At 40.1% G+C, this 23400-nt stretch overlaps 5 protein-coding genes across 5 annotated transcripts; 2 read left to right on the top strand and 3 right to left on the bottom strand.

Moving 5' to 3' along the window:
- Nucleotides 1-466: 466 nt before the first annotated feature.
- Nucleotides 467-6918, bottom strand: LOC310948150 (F-box/LRR-repeat protein 3-like). Its single transcript, XM_083915178.1, has 6 exons — nucleotides 6713-6918; nucleotides 5117-5321; nucleotides 3932-4096; nucleotides 3683-3805; nucleotides 2803-2974; nucleotides 467-2413 (listed from the first exon to the last, which is right to left on the bottom strand). Exons 2-6 carry the CDS (start codon nucleotides 5318-5320, stop codon nucleotides 1773-1775), a joined length of 1305 nt encoding a protein of 434 aa, XP_083771304.1. The 5' UTR covers nucleotide 5321; nucleotides 6713-6918; the 3' UTR covers nucleotides 467-1772.
- A 1979-nt stretch (nucleotides 6919-8897) lies between these two features.
- Nucleotides 8898-13184, top strand: LOC310951936 (tyrosinase-like; the record flags this gene model as incomplete). The annotated part of the gene is made up of 7 exons (XM_083920422.1): nucleotides 8898-9677; nucleotides 9761-9971; nucleotides 10527-10668; nucleotides 11479-11699; nucleotides 11865-11890; nucleotides 12147-12281; nucleotides 13110-13184. 7 exons carry the CDS (start codon nucleotides 8898-8900, stop codon nucleotides 13182-13184), a joined length of 1590 nt encoding a protein of 529 aa, XP_083776548.1.
- txnl4b (thioredoxin-like 4B) lies at nucleotides 12624-14664 on the bottom strand. The gene is made up of 3 exons (XM_083913621.1): nucleotides 14521-14664; nucleotides 14290-14441; nucleotides 12624-13437 (listed from the first exon to the last, which is right to left on the bottom strand). The coding sequence occupies exons 1-3, from the start codon at nucleotides 14650-14652 to the stop codon at nucleotides 13272-13274; spliced, it is 450 nt and encodes a 149-aa protein (XP_083769747.1). The 5' UTR covers nucleotides 14653-14664; the 3' UTR covers nucleotides 12624-13271.
- Nucleotides 14665-15255: 591 nt separating this feature from the next.
- Nucleotides 15256-18191, top strand: trmt10c (tRNA methyltransferase 10C, mitochondrial RNase P subunit). The gene has a single exon (XM_083918685.1). The coding sequence runs from the start codon at nucleotides 15475-15477 to the stop codon at nucleotides 17053-17055; it is 1581 nt and encodes a 526-aa protein (XP_083774811.1). The 5' UTR covers nucleotides 15256-15474; the 3' UTR covers nucleotides 17056-18191.
- A 91-nt stretch (nucleotides 18192-18282) lies between these two features.
- On the bottom strand, nucleotides 18283-22664 carry blzf1 (basic leucine zipper nuclear factor 1; the record flags this gene model as incomplete). The annotated part of the gene is made up of 7 exons (XM_083920641.1): nucleotides 22577-22664; nucleotides 22203-22282; nucleotides 21013-21473; nucleotides 20274-20473; nucleotides 19879-20007; nucleotides 18563-18788; nucleotides 18283-18468 (listed from the first exon to the last, which is right to left on the bottom strand). The coding sequence occupies exons 2-7, from the start codon at nucleotides 22222-22224 to the stop codon at nucleotides 18283-18285; spliced, it is 1224 nt and encodes a 407-aa protein (XP_083776767.1). The 5' UTR covers nucleotides 22225-22282; nucleotides 22577-22664.
- Nucleotides 22665-23400: the final 736 nt, after the last annotated feature.

The raw sequence follows: 23400 nt of genomic DNA, 5'->3' as shown, positions 1-23400 counted from the left end.
AACGAAAATAGTGAGGGTGTGCAGACATAATATATTTATATTATATTTATTCATTATATTACTTGACTGTTTTACTGAATGCTATAAATACAAAACTTCTTAGAACAGATCAAACAGATCAAACTCAGCTCAGCTGTCTTCAGACCTGTATTGTCTTAAAAAAACAAAAAAAAGATAATTGTGCAACACAAGCATGTGCAAGTGGTTTGGTTTGTCCCTTAAGCTTACAAGAATGATTTGTGTGTGTCATCTGGCAACGATCAAATAATCCCACTTGCCAATTTAATTTCCTGGAACTAATATATTTGTACCCCGCCTCACGCCCGATGTCGGCTGGGATCGGCTCCAGCCCCCCGCGACCCCGATAGGGACAAGCGGTTGAAGATGAGTGAGTGAGTAATATATTTGTGAGAATAGAAAGCAACACCATAAAAAGCATGCTAATTAACAAGGCAACTCATAGAACTGACAGATTTATTAACAACTACCAAAATTTACAATCATTTGGCTGCAAAATCGGTTAATGTCATGCCATAATGACATTGCAATTCATCTTGATAAACTTGGATACTTAATTAGAGTAAAAGTACATTGTAGGAGTCAGTAAATGTACAGAAATATGTCTGCAATTAAAATACCACCCTCCCATTTGGTTTGCAAAATAATTTTTTTTATATAATTTCAATTTGGTCAGACCAGCAAAAACATAGCTAGTGTACATTAAAAATATGTTTGAACATCTCTTTCTCTCTCTATCTATGTATAAAATATGGTGTATGCAGACTAAGATAATTATGACTTGAGTCACTGAAGAGCAGAGTGCAATCTTCACGAATAGCTGTCCTTAGAAACAGGGAGATGGAACTTGATTTAGCTATGTGCATATCAAATCAGAAAAGCACTCTATTTTTCTAAATGAGATACAGTAACTCAGAAACAGTCAAATACATTCAATACAGTCACAACAATAGATGACACATGGAGAACAAGACCAAACAAAAAGAAAATATGTACTGAATTTAACATTTAATGCTTAAGTGCCATGGCCTACCTGGCCATAGTCTTGTGATCAACCATCCAGTCTATAACAAGCTTCACATTTAGGGTGACTTTCCCTTCATGACGAAATGTTCTGTATGGCGTACGTGGTAATCATCCCAATCTAATGTGTGTACTGTAAACTTTTCCATCACATGTAAAGATTGTTAACTACCACACTGCCTATTTTCAAAGACAATTGGCTTTCAGTGTAGTGATGACAACGTTGTACGTATCTCTATCGGTTACTTTACCAAAATTAAACCTAAGTCTTAAAGACCTTAAAATGATTTGCACTTATGGCCAGTTATATGACAAAATGTTTATGTATCTGCTTGCGTATAATGCAGTTAAGACAGGCTGTGTACATGAACCCTCACAATTTTCTGTTCATTCCCAATAATTCCCAGATAGTCCTGTTAATACCCACAGAAAACCAATTGCAGGGTGTTATACCTCAAGAAAGAGCTCAGAGAACAAGGTGCTAAATGCTATGAGTGACAACAATACATATACACTTAAAATTGTATGCAAATAACCACATGGCATAGTTGAAAACAACATTTCATAACATCAAAATTCAAAGTGATGTAATTTCTTCATGTACTCAGGGAGAAAAACACAGACTCAGACATACGGTGTCTGGGAAAGGGCCAGGAGAAAGATGAGGGGCATCTCCAAAAAACATAGTCCTCAGAGATAAACAAACATGGACACTTAAATCTCCCTGAGATCTACCAGGTAGGCATCATGTCTGGGAACCAGACGCGACCCAAATGCTTTGACACCTCCCAGTGGATATCATCCAGCCCATAGCGGTGATCTGGAACCAGAACCTCCTCCATGATGGATAGCTGTGTCAGTCTGTCTCCACACATCTTGACAAACTCCACAAAGGCGCTGCAGGACACTTCGCACTCTCCCAAGCCTATGGCTGACAGCTGCGTGCAGCGTTGGGCAATGCGGATCAACTCCTCATCAAGCGGCCGCAGCCCATTGGCACAAACGGCCAGCTCGACCAGACGCGGGCAGTGGAGCCCGACACGGCCCAGCACATCTTTACTGACGGAGCGGCCAAAGTATAGATGCGTAACCGGAATTTCATCGCGGAAGAAAGGGCTGAACTCGTCCTCATAGAGGAAGAAGTACATGACCAGATTTAATTTAGGAGAGTGGCACACCATGGCGTCCCAGCTGCTCTTCTTAATGGTGTGGAACTGTTGGCCTGGGTTCTCGCTTACCACGTCAATGCGAAGGTGCTCGAGGTGAACGTGCTTCTCGGAGGAGAGGGCGATGAGAAGTTCATCACTCAGCAAATGGTAGTTGAGCGCCAGTTCTCTCAGGCCATGGCAATGATCAGCCACACACAGGATGCCTGGGATAAAGAAAAAAATGTAATTAGGAGACTACAGTTCTATATAGCCTGTTAAAGGCTGAGCACGGAAAAAAATGAAGCAATGCCGGCCAACGCTGTTCTATCTGCCCATAGTTTCCCCTTCCATCTATATTTATGTATTCCAAGTCAATTCTGCCCAATTAACACCTTGACTACCTTACTTCGGCCATCCCCTCTCAAATTGGTATCCTTCTGTTAAAAACATCACAGGGGGGAGCCGGTGTTCCAGAGATGTAAAAAAGTGGTAGACCAATGTCGCTACGTCATCTATAAATGTCGCTGATCAATCGAAATTTGAACAATGTTTAGTCAGTCATTACTAATCATTACCATCCATAACAGCCATCATTATTTCATATTGTCAGTACCTGCAGGTGAAACGTGAGGACAACTGCTCATTTTCAAAAGTTTGAGGGTGTCACTGTTATTGGCCACCAGGACTTTCAGGGAGGGGTCATCTACAGGTGTGTCATCGATCTTCAGGGAGGACAAGGATTTGGAGTTGACAAAGACCACCGTCAGCGCTGAGATGAAGTGAGACTGAACGAAAGAAAGACAACAGAAGCACTTGGTCATGCCTTTATCCTTGGTAGCTCTTGGGGATGCGCGATATCGCCATGTCATCGGTATCGGCCGAGAGTGGCTTTAAAATTACACATCTGTATCGGCTATCAAGATTTTTGTAACTTCTTCTTCTGAAGGACCGCACGGTTGTTGCCAACTTGGCCTTTGTTTGTGGTGTGATCGATTTACCTACAGTCTTGTATTTTAGGTTAATTTAAATAATAAAGGTTGATGATTGATCATGTAATCATTTGTATTATTAGAAAAACAAAACTTTTAAAGTCTGGATAGTCTGGAAGTGTTTTGCCTAGAGAATGCATACATTTTGAAAATATAACTAGGGTACCATTTTACGTCTGAAATTGGCTAGTGGGCCATTACAGTAAGAGCAGGCATAATGATATGTTAATTCATCTACATGATAGAGTTGATGTTCTCTGCAATTAGGTAGGGAAAAAATAAGTGCATATCAATATTGTGCATCCCTAGTAGCTTGAAATGCTAGTTTTATTTTATTTAACATGCAGACGTAGCCAGCAACTGCCATCTTGTTCCAATATACATTTATACATTCATAATTGTCTACCATATCAGCCTTGTCTGGGTGTACATCTTTGTGCATGTGCTTGTAAACCATAACATACAAAACTCCACACTCAAGTCCATTATCTTGCTGAGGCATACCTTGGGCAGCTCCATGAAGCTGGGCCTGGCTGCAGAGATGAGCCCCAATGTTTTCAAAGAACAGTTCACAAGCTGTGAGAGGATGTCACATGCTGCCTCTGCAGACTCTCTGCTGCTATCCACCTGATGGCACAGAGAGAGGAATAAAAACCCCAGAGACGCTTTAACTTGAAGAGAACATGAGAATGTACTCTACTACACACATTCTCTTCATCATTTTAACCACAATAAACCATCACCAGTCCATACCTTAAAGCTGACATACTGCAGGTGATTGGAGTGCCTTTTGATTATCTGTTTGATGAGCTCTGGGTGTGTGGCCTTCAGGTAGGAGCTGGCTGGCTGATTCAACTCAAACTCAAAGCACCGCCACAGCTCTGGCATGTGAAAAGCCTGGTTCCAGCCCCGACACACCTGTAGGGACATAAATGTTTTTTTATTTGTTTTTTATTTAAGATTAAGGAGCATTCCTGAGTTATCCAAAACAGACTTTTTTCTCATCTTTATAAAAAAATAACACAGACTCTTGAAATAAGCATTATTTTCCACAATAGGGTTTGTGGACAAAAGTGCTTTTTTGTATCTCTAGCCAAGACAAAGTATGACTCACAGGAGAGATCAGAAACCATTAGTTTACCCTGAGGCAATCGGCCTTCACCCTGGCACAAATGTCAGGAGTACAAGACTAGTTGGGATAGAAAAACACCAGGTGTGAGAGTTTGTTTGTTTATCACGCTGATTTTTCTTTGGGGAACCCACTTGAGGGCAGTGGAAACAAGCTATGTCTGTTTGCTGTTTGGTGATGAGCAGGCAGTGTACACCTCTCTCCCGTGTTAAAAATCAACTTCATGAGAGTGGTGAGAGTGAACCACGACACTAAAGTTGCATGGCGGGACAGTTAAACACCGATCTGAATACTGCTATAAAGCTTTGTACAACCGTGAGGAGCTGCAGATTATGTGTGTCCATCACTACAAGTGGGACCTTTCACACTGCTGCACTGTTTTCTTGTTGTCATTTGATACATTATTGTTACAAAATTATTAATTATAGCTGCTTTAGCAATAATTAAAAGCATGAATAATTCTATGATTAAGTTAGAAGTACACTTTATAATGATAATCTAATGTTCTGAACTCTTAATCTTACATATTTTGTATCAATAATTTCACGGTCGGTGCATCTGTTAAATCTGGTGTCATGTAGTCACTTAGCGTTTGATATCAATAATTCAGTAGGAAGTACTGAGACTAACTAAAGCAGTAAGACGTATTAACGAAGCATCTGTGTAAATCCTAACTATCCACACAAACATACAGAAAGAGAAAAGTCACAAGACCTGTCATGAGAATCTGCCTCCACAAATGCTTCACTCAGCTGAGAGTATGAAATGAAGTAAAGAGGTGACTAAAAATAAAAATATATCATGGGGACCTGAGAAGCATACGCCCTATCCAGGAGAGGCAGGTACTGGAAGATTTGGAGCAGGATCTCCTGAGGCATAAACCCCCAGTGGGCTCCCTCTTCCTCCAAATCTTTCTCCCTCCTCTGCTTGCGTGAACGTTTAAGAGTCTGCTGAGAGCCGCTGCTGGTGCCACCTCCGTCCTCCTGTTCATTTCCTTTCAGACCTCGTTTCATCCTGGGTAAACAGAAGAACAGAATCCAGATGCCGGGTCGGGTAAATCGCTAAATGATTAATTCCAGAGTACAAGTTGCAAATGAGGGTTACTGATTGATTTCAACATTACCATACATGGAAAATTGATATAAGATGGCCCTCTGATTATTGTGGTGTTTGTTATATATGTAGATGCAAGACCAGGGTCTAAAAATAAGCTTTTTCCTCTTACATGCCACTGTGGCAGGCCACTGAGCATTTCTACCAAACACTAAATGTTATTTTTTTGTCTGCCACTTTTGAAAGTTATTGAAGAACGCTTCAGAATTGTAAACATTGCGGCAGTGGTACCAGACAGTAGAAATATTGAATACATCATGTAACCGTTATCGCAGACTATTTTTAAATAAGGAATTGCTTTTTTAAAGATAAAATTTTTTCATATGAGGAAAACCTATCTTCCATGGGGTTATCTGACATGAATCTGACAACAATTACCCTGCATATGGCAGGTGGCAGGTACTAATTTCATTCCTTGGCCAAGACCGACCTGACACTAGTGACTAACGAGCTAAATTGTACAACATTAATATATTTCCTGTCTAAACGAGGGTTCTTTAAGATTGTTTAGGCCAAAGACCCCTTAGCTGAAAAAGATGAAGCAGGGGCCCCTACTACAAATAATGCATTTAAATTGAGTTGCATATGAAATTGGGTCTAACAGCTGGGGCTCCCTAAAGCCTATACACACAGCTTTATATGGTGCATTCAATACTAAGATTTTACAATGATGCTTAATAACATACTCATATAGTTATACATAATATGTTAATGTTCATTTGGAAGGCACATTGAGTCCTACAGCTCAGTTGTATCTGTGTATGGCTACCTTAGAGGCTACCTGACCTGTAAGCCAGTAGTAAGTCTATCATCAAAGTTGTGTAAATGTATTTATTATTTTTTCACAAATGTATCTTTTGCCAATAATATGCACATTTTCATTTAGGGGGACCTGCAGTAACTCTGAGGACCCCCTGTTGAAAATCTCTGGTCTTATGAGAACGAAAACATTGTAAACAACTACACGCCCCCCTCTGCCTCAAACAACATCACCACGGCCCAACAGCCTGCAAACATAAGCTAAAAGTTGGCTTAATCTGTCTTTTGTTGCACATTAACATCGAGATATTGTTTATATTAAACGTTAATGACGAGACGGCTGTTTAGTTTTATGTTACAGAACACAAACAAGTCAAACCAACCGAGAGAGTTAGCCTAAATGTTAGCCGAACCGACGGTTGCATCTTGCTAACTAATTTTAGCAGTTGAATTTAATAGAAAGTTTTAAAAAAAATAATAAAGTCTATAGTTAAACACATAGGCTACTAGCTTCTCAGCAGTTGTCCTCTTACCTGGCTTTCACCTCCGTCGGGTGTTTGACTGAAAAAAGGCGATCACTTTAACGTCAAACACATTGGACCATAGGACAGCACGGTGTGTCCGGGAGCTTAACGTTAAAAAGCAACAATTTTTTCAAAAGTTGTTTTGTTTTTCCGTTGCCTGACCTAATTTAGCTCCACAACTCTGCTTCAGTAGTTTGCCTGTCAGCTAAAGATGGGGTTTGTGTTGCTGCGTCGGTCTGCAGTTATAGGGAGCCGCCGACAGGGGGAGTCATTTCACTCAGCCGGAGGTTTTCATGCATGTTTTATGATGGAGGTTTTCTTTATTGCAGCCGCTATCTTGCATTGTGTGGAGGCCTAAACATGACGTAAGTCTCAATAAATAAATGCATAAATGAATACAGGAATACATTAATAAATGAAAGAAACACATGAATAAATGGGACCTCCTAGACTCATTAACATGTGGACACAAATACAGGAATAAATAATTGTAGTATTATTAGTAGTATTAGTAATAGTAATATTAATATCATTAATTTCTGTATTTATTCATTTATTTATACATTTAATCAATGCATTTATTTATTTATACATTTATTTCTGTATACATTTATTTATGCATCATTTATTGAGACTTAAGTCATGTTTAGTCCTCCATAGCATTGCGGCTACCCTCTGGAACAAGCCAGTTCACATTTGTTTACATAAGGTGCTTCCCCTAGATAGATAGATAGATTTGGTTGTCATTGCATGTTATATGAAACTTTGTAATAGCAATCCCGTTTTCCAGCATTAAAAAGATAAAAATGAATAGGATATTAAATATATACACAGGCACCAGTGCACACACGTGCAAGACCAAGCAGATATCACCTATATTCATGTCAACATACACATATGTACCCATAAAGATTCCTGCAGCCTGTTTAGTGTCCCACTTTCATTCTGGTCAAATTTGCCTGTTCCCTTTTTATCTCCTGCTCCCAGTAATGTTGCCAGTCCTGGTTTATTTCCCTTGATTCGTCGATCTTCCATTACTTTCAGGCATGGCAGTTAATGCTGCTCTTCCTGCTGGCATTTCACTTCCAAAGGTTTTTATGTTTGTCTCCTTCTGAAACTGCCTTTCATCGCTATCACTTTGACCATAATTGCGTTATTTATTTATTTTTGGAGAGCTAAGGTATAAGTCCCTAAAGCATGCTACTTTTATCATTCTTGCTTGGCTGAAACAGCTGTTTTCTGTCCATATTCAACTAGACAGAGGCTAGTAACTCGCCCTCTTCAAGGTAGACAGTGCACTTGTCAGCCAGTCATTATAGACGGTTCATTTCATTGGTATTTCTGAAAAGCTTCGGTGCATAGAAGTTAAATCACCCTTTATAAAAATTTGATTTCTAGTTGTTAGTGTAAAACTGAAAGCACATGGGAAAGGCTGACAGGGCTTTGGCTCTTTATAAACTGATAAAATTAATTTCTTACCTTATAAATCAAACAAAAGTATTTTAAAACAGGCATTATTAACCAGCTTGCAGTTTTCTTCTTATCCTTTATTGGCACATTGCTACACCTAATGGTATAATATTATATAATATAATATATTTATAGTTATCAGGTGTTCTCCCGCCTTTAGTCTGAGAGTTATACTTTGTTTCCTGTCATAAAAACATACACATTTCCATTACTGCCATTTGAATCATGTTCCTCCATATGCTGGTGTTGAAGGGCCTCCTCTATTTAGCGATGTGTACAATATCACATAATACAAAAAATACAGGCAGCTGCTCACTATAGGACTGCTGTACAGCATCACAAGTGATCATTAACTCCACAGGGTACAATATCCAAAGGTTTTTTTAGGTTTTTTGTCTCATCTTCCTTTCTTATCTCTCTCTCTCTCTCTCTCTGTCTCTTTTCCACGCACGCACACTTGTTGACACAGCTTGATAGGTTAGAAAGAGTGTGATCTGATATAACTGTGTACACAGTGTAAGGGACAGAGTTGCGTAAATATCACAAAACTAGTCTATGTACCACTTGTTCAAATATTACAGAACAAATATTAATGTATAAAGAGTCCCATGGCATTTAGCCTGTAAAAAGAAGTTACCATTGACAAGCAGGTGAGTTTGCTCTATCCTTCTGGTGTTTCATGGGGACTTCAGTAGAGCAGTGATCCCTATCCATCTTTTCCAACATGCTGCTGTTGCTGCGTTGGTTTTGGCCTGTCCTTTTTCTACATCTATCGAGCCTCAGAGGGGTGGAGGCCCAGTTTCCACGTCCCTGTACAATACCAGAGGCTCTGCAGACCCGCATGTGTTGCCCCCTCTGGAATGGCTCTCCTTGTGGGTTTAGCTCTGGGAGAGGAGTCTGTGCACCACATCCTGCAAGAGACCTCCCAAAACCAGTGGATTTCAGGGTGAGCTGGCCTCGCGCCTTCTATGATTCAGTGTGTACGTGCTGGGGAAACTATGATGGATTTGACTGTGGTGAGTGCCTCCCGGGCTGGAGAGGACCTCAGTGTCTGCAAAGGCACCACTTGGAGAGGAAAGAGATAACAGATTTAAATGATTCTGAGAGGAAGGCCTTTTTCTCAAGCTTGCACCAGGCGAAACAGAGCCCCAGCAGCCGGTATATGATCCTTACAAGCAATGACACAACAGTGGACGGGAACTATGCATTTCACAACACAAGTGTCTATGATCTGTATGTATGGATGCATTACTATTCAGCTAAGAGCTACACTGGTTCTGAAAATAATGCTGCACACCGGGGCCCTGCTTTTATCTTCTGGCACCGAGTGTTTCTACTATTTATTGAGAGAGAAATCAGGGAGCTCACTGGGAACCAAGATTTTTACATCCCATATTGGGACTGGACCAGAACTGACCACTGCAACATCTGCACCAACCAGTATTTTGGAGCAGTTGGCCAAGATGGTCGTATTGACAGTGCTTCCCTGTTCTCAAAGTGGCAGGTGAGATATTCTTCTCATTCTTTTCCAAACGCCCGTGCTTTGTCTCCTTCTAACTCTTGTCATCCTCTTTCTTTTCTCCACAGACCATATGCCCATTTCAGGAAAGTCTCGGCATAATCTGCATCCACTCTGATGCGTCCGATCCTGCACGTCTGATCCGCAATCCTGGAAAGGATCCAATGTACAAAACACTGCCAACCGCTGAGGATGTTGAAGACACAATGGCAACTTCACTTTTTGACACCCCTCCATTCAACACAACATCTAGGGAAAGCTTCAGGAACAACCTTGAAGGTATATTTAATTACCCAATACGGAGGCGGTTCTAGAATCTGTTGCGATCATAGGCAAAAATTCACAGGGGGCCCCTTGAACCAGTGTTCATCACCATTATATCATAAATATATTTTAAAAATGCACATTTAAGTTATTTCAAAGTGCGTTATTTTCAAATAAATATTAAAAATGTTCTCAAACCTATTTCAAACATATTAATATGAAGAACAATAGAAAACAGAATAAAACCAGAACAATGAAAACATAGGTGGGGCCCCCTTAGACAGGTCAGATTTTCCTACTATCATTGCAAACTTTGCATATTGTCACTTCTGTAGTTTAAAATTTGTCATTCGGGGCCCCCCTAGTGGCCAGGGTGCCCCAATCAGTTGCTTGCATGGCCTGCTGGCATGCAGTGCCACTGCTAATATGTACCTTATATGTCTTATTTGGAATCTCAGCCACCAGAATTTCAACCAGCTGTAAAAAAAAATAATAAAAAAAAGGAAGATTTAAAATAAGCGAAAATAGGGCCAGGAAACTATGGTAACATGTGTTCATCTGTTCTCCCAGGTTTCGAGATCCCCAAAGATTTCCGACATCTAAATGCCTCTATGCACAACCTGGTCCACAGATACCTCAACGGCACCATGTCTTTGGTGCCCACTGCTGCCAATGACCCCATATTCATGCTACATCACAGCTTCATAGACAAGTAGGTCATGTCATTTTAAACCTTGATTAAAATTCTCATTAAAGAATAGATTCACATTTTTTTTAAAGTTTAAAGTTGATCTAAAACAGTAGTGGCATGCCTGCGTGTTACCCACAAAAATATCCCTTCATAAACACATTTTACTTAAGTAATCGGGGAGAAAATCCTTGCTCTTTGCAAAAAAAAACACATTATAAAGTTCAGCTGAAGGTGACAAATACTGTGGGTATTTTCCAATGTTGCAATGTCTTTGTATGTGATTTCCTCTTGTTGCACATTTTGTATCCTTGGTGAGCTATGGCAGAAGGACAGTAATTCTAATAAAAAAAATAATGATGATAATTATCACTAATTAATGTCACTAGGGAAGAAATCGACTTGATTTTGTCCAACTTGGACTGCTAAAGCCTCAGGGTTGAACTTTGTAATGTATTTTAACACAAAACGAGGACTGTGGATTTTGTCCCCCATTACACTTACATTGAAATCTCTTCATGGGACATAATATAAAATAGAAAAATGTGCAATAGAATATATAAATATATATATAAGAAATACATAAAAATATATGTGTTTTTAACGGAGAAGAGCTGTACAGTTTTGTGCAGGGAGGCATTTCTTCACAGCCAGCATGTACAGGAGGAATGATTGTGAGACAACAAAAAGTGAACTTATTCTTTGATCGACAAGTCAAAAACAATTTTGGGTGTCCACCTCAAAATCACAGTGCTATTTAGTTCACTACCTTCTGTTTATTAATAACAATGGTTTATTCTATACTATCCTCTGTGCTGTGTAAATGGGTGTCAGGCTTCTCGAGAGGTGGTTGCAGGACCACGGTAATGCGACCTACCCTGACAGTGACCAGGTCCATCCAGCGCAGAGAGCACAGGCCTACATGGCCCCCTTCTTCCCTCTACGCTTCAACAACTACTACTGGGGCAGGGACACCCACAGCCTGGGTTACAGCTACAAGGAACACAGCCTCCTTCGCTCTGGAGCCGGGAACAGCGTAGCCAGACATACTGAAGGTAGTGAGGATTTTAGAACCAATGTACCATGTACTATCTATCATGGGGCTGGACGTTAAAAACATATCCCTCATTATTAGGGTTTCTAGAAGAATCTACAGCCAGTGGGGTCCAGTGGCAGTGGCCTGTTCTGGGGGTATTTAGTGTTGTATTGCTCTGTGTCAGTGTTGGAGCCGCTATTAAATACAAAGGTAAGAATTATTTTTAATTCATTTGTGTTATTTGAGAAAGATTGTGATGACGCTATACATTATAGAGAGGTATATATTTGTCTAATCACATTTTATCTATTAAGACAAAATATGGAAAACACAAGACAGTGAGACAGAAGTGAAACAGGCAGAGGTGAGCAAACACATTTTAACATTATAACTATTTCACATTTCTCACACCGGTGGAGATTAAACAAATTATGACTTACTCAAATGCCTTTGTCTTTGAATGCAGTTTGACTGCAGGTCCAACTCTCTGTATGCAGTCTGGATTAAAGAAAGGAACAGGAATATTGACAAAACATCAGAAGCTGATGTTGCCTCTTGTGCGGCTCATTCACAAGATGCATCAGAGAGCATGGAGTCAGCGGTAAATATGGAAATACACCTTTAGATCCCTTAAAGGGATGGAGAACAATTCAGATGCACAGATAAAGCAAAGCCTGAAGACAGCGATTCTATATCAGCACATCATCAGACTCAGATGAGCTGGTGTTGTATATTTTGTTATTAATCTGGTGATTTATTTTATTGATTATTCAGTCAGTTGTTCAGAAATTACACTCAGTTGCCAGAGGGCTGCAAGATCAAATATAAATGTTTATTATAAAAAACAGAACATGTACATTAAATTAATTGTATCTATCTGCTGATAGACAACTCTTTTTCCATTGGAAACATCAAGATGACACTGCATTTTCACAAGAAATACATATCACAATAAAGTTGCAGAACCTAATTTATCACAACACACGCTGTCTCTGTCAAACCTGAGACAGAATATGAGAAAAAAAGACAAATTATATTTTATTGATACAAATGCCCTGCTGTTAATACATTTGACTATGGGAACTTTAACAAAGTCTATTGCATTACTTATTGTAATCGTAACAAAGTTTATTGTCTGAATTTTTCATACATTTCAGTCATTTCAAGCTGTTAAACTATTATTGATATAACTGTATTTCCAAGGGGTTTGAGAAAACAGTGTTCTTGTGCACACATGTACTTTCAAAGTGTCCAATAGAGTTTTCTTGTGAACAAACAAAGAATTTGTTTACAGTGTGTTCATTTAATTAGCTAGACATAATGTGTGTATACTTGAGGTCCAACATGTTTAATGCGCTTTTCTTCCACAGAAAAACATTTGCGAAACAATTTTTCTTCAAATTTTTAAACCTGTTACATGCATGTTTAGCTTGCAGTCTTCTTCTTCAGCGTCCAACAGTACCGTCAGATTTGTGTGATTCTTCTTGTGTTAACTCCTACTTGAAATTCAAGGCCATTTTTTTGTGAGTTAATTGACCAGACGTGGTTGATGCCAAATCATCATGATCATAAGGCTGCACAGCGGAGGAATTTAAATTCCGTGGTAGAGGAGATCATATTTTGGAACATTTTGAGGATCTATGGGACTCTGGACAATCATCTTCCCACGCATGGCTCCTCTGTATATGACCTCAATCAGATCCTTGAAATCCTGTTTGGTTTTGAAGCTGCCAACAAACTTGGTGTGATCTGGGGAGCTGAGAAAGAAAACAAGGTCAATCAGACTCTTTTTTTCTCAGGTGGATTGGTCAATGTGGTACACGTGCAAAGCCAGCTCTCAAATAAAAATATTCGTTGCTTGCTTTTGGGTATTGGACTTTGGACGTTTGGCCGGAAGGAACTGTAATGGCCTTTTTAAACCATTACAACATTTTATAGACCATATAATAGTTAATTACTTGTAGAGCTGTATCAATTGCTCAATTAACATTGATAATATTTATTTATAGAGCACCTTTCATTTAAGAAAATGCAGCTCAAAATGCTTTACGTCAAAAACATAAAAATGAGAAGACAACCATGAAGAACAGCGCATATAAAAGTAAAATAATAAATAAACAAAGGAACTGAAGTGACGAACAACCAATAGTAGAAGCATACAATTATTGAGCAAATCATTTAATAAAATGCCATAAAAGGAATAAAATGTATATAAAATGGTGGGATTGGGTGTTTAAGACATGCTGTGCAATGTGCAACATGCAATGTTTAAAAATGGCTAGGTCAAAAATGTGTTTTTAACAGCTTTTTAAAAATGAATCGATTAGTCAATCAACAGAAGATTACTCTGCAACTATTTTGATAATCGATTAACAATTTAAGTAATTTTCTAAGCAAAAATGCAACTAATTAAAAGCATCTTTATAGAGATTGAATAACTAATAACTTTGAAGGTGTCAATGAGCTCTAAAAAATTGGGATGATTGATTATTTTTGTCATTCTTTGACGACCAAACGAAAATAATCAGCATGTAAACTGATGAAGAAACATTTGGAAAATCGGAGCTATCATAAGACAATTACAACCTCAGTAACCATGGTTTCCTCACCCATAATCCACTTTCATGTGTTGTCCGTTGAAGAAGAAAACAGTGGAGGGGATGTAACTAATGTCAAAGTATCTTGTGTAGATAGGAGCTTTATCCACATCAACGATGTAAACGGACGCCATGTTGCTCAGGTCATGGGCGGTTTTTGACAGCTGTGATGGACAGAAATGGACAATTTAGCAAAGGTAAAATTGATAAATATTTGCATTAACGTTAATGATACCGACTTACAATCTCATCGAGCTGCAGACAAACCGAGTCTTCGTCTCTCCCAAACCTCAAGACTACCACTTTTTCTGCTACACATTTGATCACTTCGTCTATGTCCTTTTTGCAATTTAATTTGGGCAAAAACAAACTCATTTTCGAGGCTAAAAAGGCTAGCTTCCGTTATTGTGCTAACAGGAGGAAATTGCGTCATTATCGCAGTACGACACTTAAAAAAATCCGCCTAGAAACTACATATTGACTGTTTTTTTTGTTTTTTTGTTTTGTTTATTTATTGAAAATGGATTAATTTAAAATCATGTCAATAAAGCTCCTCAACATAGATACAAGGTACACTGGATAAAAAGGATAACTTAAGTTATGTAAATAAATAGATTAAAAAAAATTAACAAATGAAAGCGAATAGAAAACAATAATAAGTGAAAATAAATAAATACCACTAATAATAATAAATCTAAATACTTTTGTAGTTGCTAGGGGTACGAATTTAACGTTAGTGTAAAAATTATTGTGTGGTTATTCATATTTATATCGTCATGGAGAGGAGTCAAAGCTAAAAATAAATAATAATAAATAAATAAAATTGCATTGGTTTAAATATGTTGTTATGGACATTTTATAGCAGAAAAAACTTCTAGGACCAGACAAGCTGTGGTGTTGCATGTCGTGGCGTTTCACTACGACCCATTTCAGTGTGACACCGTTCAAACAACGTGACCTTCTTATGGATCAGTATGGACCCTCTCCTAATATTTGACGAGCAAGTAAATACAACTTCAGGGATGTTAAGGAGATAAATGCGGATGTCACTTGTTACGGTGAAAAACACGGAGAGAACCGCCTCGACGACACTTTTTGTTTCGTTTAAGTTGCATTGACAGTCCTGCAGTGGCCGTCTACGTTTTCCTCGTTTTAGTATTTAAGACGCAGCTGCAGTTTGATATATTTTATCGCATTATGTCACGGCTCCTCGCTAACCAGGGTTTGTACGAACTCTGGAAATTCACTCATTTTGTGACATCCAGTGTTACCAAGAGGAAAGTCGTGCGTTTTCTCCCGGTCCGCAGCGCGGGTCATCACCGACCACACGTCCCTACTCGTCACTTAAATACGGGGTTCCAAGTGTGGAAAGACGCCCTCCAGCCAGCACAGGATAAACCCGAGGATATACAGACCCTGGATCTGGACAAATGGAAATCTGTAATGAGAGCCCAAGCAGCATCAGAAGAGAAACAACAAGTAAATGATGAAGAGGAAGCAAGTGATGATGATGATGACGATGGTGATGATGACGAAAGCCTCAAAGCACCAGTTGGGGATTTAAAGGACAGTTCTTCACTGGAGGCAACTCGGGATCTGGTTGCAATGTGGCGGCTAGCTGGGAGGTCTGTACCTGAAGAGATGACGGATGAACAGCTTCAGGCACTGGCGGAGCTCACCACCAAGTCCTCCAGGAAAAAGTACCTGAAGTTCCTGTCCATCAAGGAGGGCCACAGAATGGCCCGTAAGAGGAAGCAGCAGCAGAAGAAGGCAGAGAGGGAAGCCTCGATGGAGCAGAAAGGAGGACAGGGAAGTGATGCAGAGGAAGAGAGAGGGCCTGAGCTTAAAAACACATTGGTCGGCCAGTTGTGGAGCCGCACCATGGACAAGCACTTTGCCTGGAACTGTGCCCAGGCCATGCAGTTCGGTCAGCCACTGGTGTTTGACATGAGCTATGAGTCCAACATGACCAGGCAGGAGTTGAAGAACGCAGTGTCCCAGTTGTTGGAGGTGGAAGGGTTTAACAGGCGTGCCACTGAGCCCTTCCACCTTCACTTTTGCAACCTGCAGGCAGACGGGGCATTCCAGAAGGAGCTGATCCAACGGTACGGGGAAGAGAGCTGGGAACGCCTGTTCATCACTGGCTCTGACAAACGGCATGTGGATCTGTTCCCCCGCGAACAGCTCGTGTACCTCACTGCGGACTCCCCCAATGTCCTCCGCACGTTTGACCACTCCAAGGTCTACATCATCGGAGCTCTTGTGGACAAGAGCATCCAATCAGGCTTGTCGTTGGCCAACGCCAAGCGTCTCAATCTGGCCACAGCCCGTCTACCGCTGGATGAGTACCTCCACTGGGAGATGGGAGGCAAAAATTTGACTCTGGACCAGATGATGCGCATCATGCTCACTATCAAGGAGACAGGGAAATGGGAGGAGGCGTTGAAGTCGGTGCCTCAGAGGAAGTATGATGGCTTCCATAAACAGATACAGAACATGATCACCAATAAAAGAGTCACAAATCATGGACAAAGACAGAATGGCAACATGCCAATAAAATCTGGAGAAACAAATAGTGATTGGACATTTAAAACTGAGGGCCAACGTCTTTACAGGTCCCATAATGAGCCTGGTTTCAGTGGTAGAGACAGAGTTGCTGGACTGCCCAGTGACAGAGAAAACAAAACAGCCGCCGCTAGAGTACGGACATCATTTAAGAGCAACATGGAGAGAAGAAAAGATCCAGGCAAAGGCAAGATGTGGTGGGATAAGGAGTGAAGTCAACTAAAATGTAACTTGGGATAATAAGGACATGTCTGTTTACATGCTTTATCTGAGGAAATGTCTAAACTGGTGGTGAATAAAATGTTGTATTAAGTCACTGGTGTTTCCAATACAGGGTTATAAACATTTTAAAAAATAAGGTAGAAACTACTGGTTTTTATTTTGGTCTGACATAGTAAACGAAGCTGTATAAATATTTTTTTTAACATCAATGCCAACTTTTCCATACAGATAAACCAAATCACACAGATGGTTTTAGAAAATTGCAGAAAGGCATGTACAATAGATTACTCATTGTTTCATAATATCTTCAAAAAAAATAAATAAGGAATTGCAAAAATCATCACCCAAAATGACATGATTCAATGAAAATAAATCAAATTTCAAATGTTAATTGGATTTTTTTTTTTTATATATATCTGTTTTCTTTGTAACACCACAAAAGTCAAACTCTTTGCAAATAACTGGACCTGTGTGTTTGTACAATAATAGTCTATTATAGTACTGTCAAGTCACTTACAAAATGTTCATTGTATATTATTACACCTCTGCAGCATGCATTACAGAAAATATAGTAATACAATGTTTTTTTTAAAAAAATATGATAGCACCAACATACCAAGGAATTGGGCGTCTGCACTTATTTTTGTTATTGTACAGGTACAGTGCATGTGTGACTGTGCAATTAGCTCATAAGCCATTTGTTGAATTGGCGTTTCCACAACCGGCTGCCCTGTCAAGCCCCAGGCTCACACGTATGCATTACAGTCTGAACACTGACGTATTATCATTGTTAAATATCCCTCACTACACCATGTTACACAGACTCATCTTGACCAGCAATAAATAACACTTTCCATAATTTAAACTCGGGTGCAATGGCTCTGAAATGCATTTTCATCACTTTCACATCATGATACCTGAACAAACGACTTATTTTCTAATTTTTCAAGTTAAAGAGAGCAAAATAAACAGCAGGTTCATAAAATAATATAATTTAAAAAAACATCTGAAATTGTGAAAATCCAACAATCAATGCGTCAATGGAAAGCAAAGGACCCATACTGATACAGAAAAAGGTCTAGTGGAGCAGCAAACTTTTGGTGACAGAAGATGTCACTTAACACAAAGCAGCAATATCCGCCAGAGTACACTCAAGTTCAGACCTACATCATTTGCTGCATTGTTGTCAGGTGGGGACCTAGAGCTGCTCTCTGACCCCTACAGCACCAGGATATCTCCAGTGCAGCGCTCACAACAGTTAAAAGTAATGTTCTCATAGCGGGTGTATGGGTGAAACCTGCCGATGCTCTTCTTACTGCTGAGAAAGTTTGAGGGGGTGGAGTCACCGAGCGGGGGGTCTGACTTGTTTTCTGAACAGGAAATTGGATCCAAAATCTTCAGTACCTAAGATTGAAAACGTAAAACATTTGTGAAGTTCTTGATTTCACGACAAATGGTAGAAAACGATCCAATTTGTACAAGGATGTGGTGCTTGTACCTTCTCCGCCATCTTCTCAGCGGGAGTGCTGCAAAGCTGCTCAGCTGTTGCACTGCTGCCCTTCGTCACGCTGCTGCTCTTGGCGTTGCCCAGCAGGTGGGAGTTGATGGCGTCTGCTAGCTTGTGATTGGCTGCTGCCATCTCTCCTGTGCTGAGGGGCTGTGCACTGGGGTAGTACGTCTGCTGTCTGCCCCACTGCAGGGACACCAGGAGCTGCTCCAGAGATCTGAGAACAGAAAAGTGAGCAACGTCAGCAGATCAACATCTGTGCTAACAAAATATTGCAGGTGCACAAACTTTTGAAGGGCCTTTACCTTTGGCCCTTCAATTGTACCGGACTGGCAGCCAACGACCACTGGCATACACACTCTAGTATCAGTGGCTCAGCTGTGAATTTTGAACCTTTTGAACCTTCAAAGTGTTTTTTTGAATATATATTTGACTTGGCTAAAATGTAATGTTCACACAGCTGTGTCTGAATGGACCAGTCCCAGCCTGGTCAGATGTGTACATGAACTGATGAAGCCTCTTGGATGAGAGGTGAAACGTCTTCCTAGACAAACAACCAGTCCAGTTGTTTTTGACTGAAAATGCTTTGAGGATAACGACGACCTGGACGAATGAAAACATTCACAGGCTGTCTGAATGTTTTGTACCAAAGCTCAGAAAATTTAAATATATGTCACGATATGAGATTGTGTTATCACAATCATTGTCAGAGGAAATATCACATTTTCACGATTATTAAATCAGGCAATCTATTATTTGACACTATGGAAGGAAAAAGGCACAAAAAACACACATAAAACATGTCAGCCTCCTTCATACTGTAAATAGAGGGATCCACACATATTCATAGAACTGGAGTTCCATAAATGGTAACTGATATATATCCCTGCAAGATTAAGAAATTAAACAGTAACATGTGGTGACTATGGCCAAATTGAAACTGTTTTGCTCTAGCTTAGTAGCGTTACATATGTCAGTTTAGTTGGGTTTTTTTTACCTTGACTTGAGCATAAAGGGGTGGTCTATTATCTCAAAGATGTTGGAACATATTTAAAGTGTGGGACCCTTTGTAGTCACCTTTAGACGGTGCACACTGCAAATTGGATATGATCTTCTACAACTGTAGATATCCAAAATGCTTCCACACTACCAATTTAAGGCGCCGTTTTGGCAGATATAAGGCTGAAAGGTCAGAGTGTCACGATGACTAACACACAAAAACAAACCAGTGTGCACACACATTTGTTAGGTGACCCAAGAGAGGACGTTTCACTTAATTGTGTAATTATCTATATACTGTATGTTACCTGTGAGTGAGCACCATGTCGTTGGAGAACTCCTCTCTCTCTAACAGCAGGTCCTGAATTGCTCCTTGTGCCTCTCTGGTCTGTCTCTGCAGAGCTGCTCTGGCATTCGTCAGCTCCTCTGCCATGACTCTGAGGAGAAACATTGATGCAAGTGTTTATTCAACATGATAATATTAATTAATGATGTTGATGTCATCTCTTATTGATCCTTGTACAAGAAGAATCTTGTTTAATTTGATTTGTCCTCCTCATCAATGTTGAAATGTCCTTGACAGATGCATAAAAGTATGAGAGGAGAAAAGCTGCTAGTGCCCTGAAATAAGACGCCCCGATCCCTTTGCTTTTAATGCCCAACCTTTTCTATTTTTAACAGAATTATTGTGGCCAGTACATACCTGCTGGCCAGAAACTTGCTCCTCCAAACGTCACACTGGATACTCATTCGCTCCAGCTGCTCTGCCGTGTGGGCCAGACACCGGCCTAGAGTCTCATTCTCCAGAATCAGCTGGTTCTTCTCCCGTGACAGACGCTCAAAGTGGTACTGAAGGTCATCACCCAACGACGCCACCAGCAGTTTCTTCAGTTCACGGTTTACCTGGCACACGGAATTATAAAAAGTTACTTATGTAAATCATAAATAAGTCACAGAGTGTGGTCTTTACCTACTCTGTAAAGTGTCCTGAGCCAACTTTTGTTATGATTTGGCAATGTAAATAAAATTGAATTGAATTAAAATTACCAAATTCCATTTATAGCTGAAGACGTGCATGAGGAAATAAGCTTTTTCCTTTATATTCATTTAAAAGCACTGCATTAGTGAGAAATTTGAATAAAAAAATACAGCGGTCTCATTTACAGTCAATCCACTCAAAGGGGCAATAAGGAATACACGGTATTAACTATTAGGAGTTATCTGGACAAAATTATAAATTTGAGAAATTTTACACGACACATTGAAATACACTGATAATGTTACAGATCATTGTACTGTTCCACCTATCCATACTTCTGGCTTTTTTATACAAAAGCAATAAACTTGTGCAAAGCCTAGTACATATTATATGTATCTTAACGTATTTCTGATTCTGATTCTGACTAATAAATAAAATAAATCTGCTTCATTTGGGGCCTTACCTCTGTCTGCACACGGAGCTGATTGGAAAGGCCTTCCTTGTCCTGCAGCAGCCTTCGTTCAGAGTTTTGCAACTTCACCAGCTGTCCTCTCCAGTCCTCCACCACTGGCAGCGGGGGAGAGCCCTGCTCCCCAGACAGTTGACCAGCTTCACCTTTGCCCTCAGCAGGTCCTGTACGGGTGCGCCGGCTAATAGCAGCACGGGGGACAATGATCCTCACAGCCTCCACCTCTGTGCAGGACTCTCGACTCACCTTGCCCAGGTGGAGCACTCCGAGAGGCTCAGGGGCTGCAGGGGGAGCAGGATGGGTAGATTTGGGGCTATGATTTGGGCTAGCCACCTTCAGGAGAGGAACTGCAGATGGACCTGGAGGTAGTGTATCTGTGTTTACCTCCAGGATGGCTTGCGGTTTTTCAGTTTCCATGCCATCGCCAGCGCCTCGGATAGGCACACGGGCAGAACCTGGAGAAATAAATGAAGCCATGTTTACACTTTGAACTTAAACTAGTCCTGAGTCAGATGCTGGCTGCTCTAAATACAGGTGTGGACGTTCCGATAACACACTGTGTGTACTGCAAATCAAAACTTCAAGGTGTCAAAAAGATGCCACGGTATAGCCAACACAATCCCTCTCTGGCAGCATTAACAGTTGGGAGTTGAACTTTTCGGTACCCGCCAAAATGTGTCTATTGTACCAAGCGCTAAAAAAAAATATTTTGTTTACCCTTTGATCAGGTAAGTCAAAAATGGTCTACACATGTTCCAGGTTTAGACCATTTTATCCATGCAACTTATAGCACAGCTGTTTGTTAAACATTGGAGAAGTTTGGCTTCTTTTGTTACACGAAAAATAGGATTTGTTTATGATCATTTGACAAAACTATGGTTTTGGTATTGGCAGAGAAACATTGGCAAACCAAAGCATTTAAATACCAGCCACAGCTGTTTGGATGAGGGCAGTTGTTATTTTTCTGTCTTTAGCAGCAGTAATAAAATCTGAATACACAAGTGATGCTTTATGTTCAAGGTATTCTTTTGCATTTGTAATGATACACAATCTGAATGGGTCAGGCCAACCATGTAAGCTGAATAAGAAGGAAACAGTTCCCTTACCTTACCTTAATTCAAATTACGTGTAATGTGGCTGCTAAGAGACAGAGTGAAAACATAATATGCATAAACAATAAATACCTCTCACAGCAGCAGCAGTCATGGTGGAGTCGGCGTTAGTTGAGAAGGAAGTCTGTAATTCAGTTGAAACCCAGGTGACTCTATGACAGTAAACAAAAGGGAAAGTAGTGTTGTTAACATATATAGCTTTAAGTGTTTTGTGATAGCGATCAAAGCCGGCCGCTGGACAAAGGTCAGGGTTAACAGACTGTGTTTAAGTAGCTAACTTTGCTAGTGAGCTCACTGGCTAAAGTTAGCGGTTTGCCGAGCAGCGTTGACGGAAAGGAGCAGTTAATTTACGTTAAAGTGACTTATATCAAAATAGCTGCTGGTTACCATATACTGTATTTGCTACACGGCCTGTAGCTATTCGGACAAACTGTTAGATAACATACCGGGTAACAATGGAGCCAGGAAACCTCCTCGATTAATTCGGTGTTAGCGGCCGAAAGCTGTTTATTTTCTCACCGGACCGGACACAGTTGGCCGCTGACGAGTCATCAGGGTGTAATTCGCCCTGTGTTAAATAGTTCAGGCAACACTTCCTGCCAAGTAACACGCCATTTTTTCAAAATAAAGCCACGGGGAGTTCACTATTCAGCACTGGGCGCGTTTTGATTCATAACGTCGTTAGTCTAACCTTCACCCGTATAGACTCTGTAACATGGGCATTTTGTCGAAGCAGCAGCGTTAGACAAGCACGCCTGACAGGCTGAATCCAGGGAATATTTACCTCCTCAGAGTGGCCCGTCCGCCGCATGGTCCCGTCCCCTCCACCGGCCTGTTACTGTGTTGTTCTTACAGCAGCAGCTAACTGAGAAACTGTGAGGTGGAAACTATTGAACATGTTTTTGTAGATTGTTTTCATGTTACTTCTTTTAGGTTTGATACACAGAATAACCTGTATAAAATGTACCAACAAGAAAGATGGATTTATTACTAATTTTCAACAATCCTGCTATGAAAACAAAAACAAAACAAACAGTGGATTGTCAACTTACTAATTCTGCAGGGAAAATGTCATAACTATAAAACTAAATTCCCCAAATCTTGGCCAAATTTGATTCCCTTCAAAATTGAATTTCGTAATTCGCGTCAATCCAAATTATTAATAATAAGAAATTTACTTATACCGCTGATATATTACAAGGTTGTTTTTTAAAGAAATGTAACAATATAGCCCACTTTTTAATTTAATTTCTTTGTATGTATTTAGTCT

This window comes from Echiichthys vipera (genome assembly GCF_963691815.1).
Source record: "Echiichthys vipera genome assembly, chromosome: 1".
Taxonomy (NCBI): domain Eukaryota; kingdom Metazoa; phylum Chordata; class Actinopteri; order Perciformes; family Trachinidae; genus Echiichthys; species Echiichthys vipera.
This window is presented reverse-complemented; position numbering and strand designations above follow the sequence as displayed.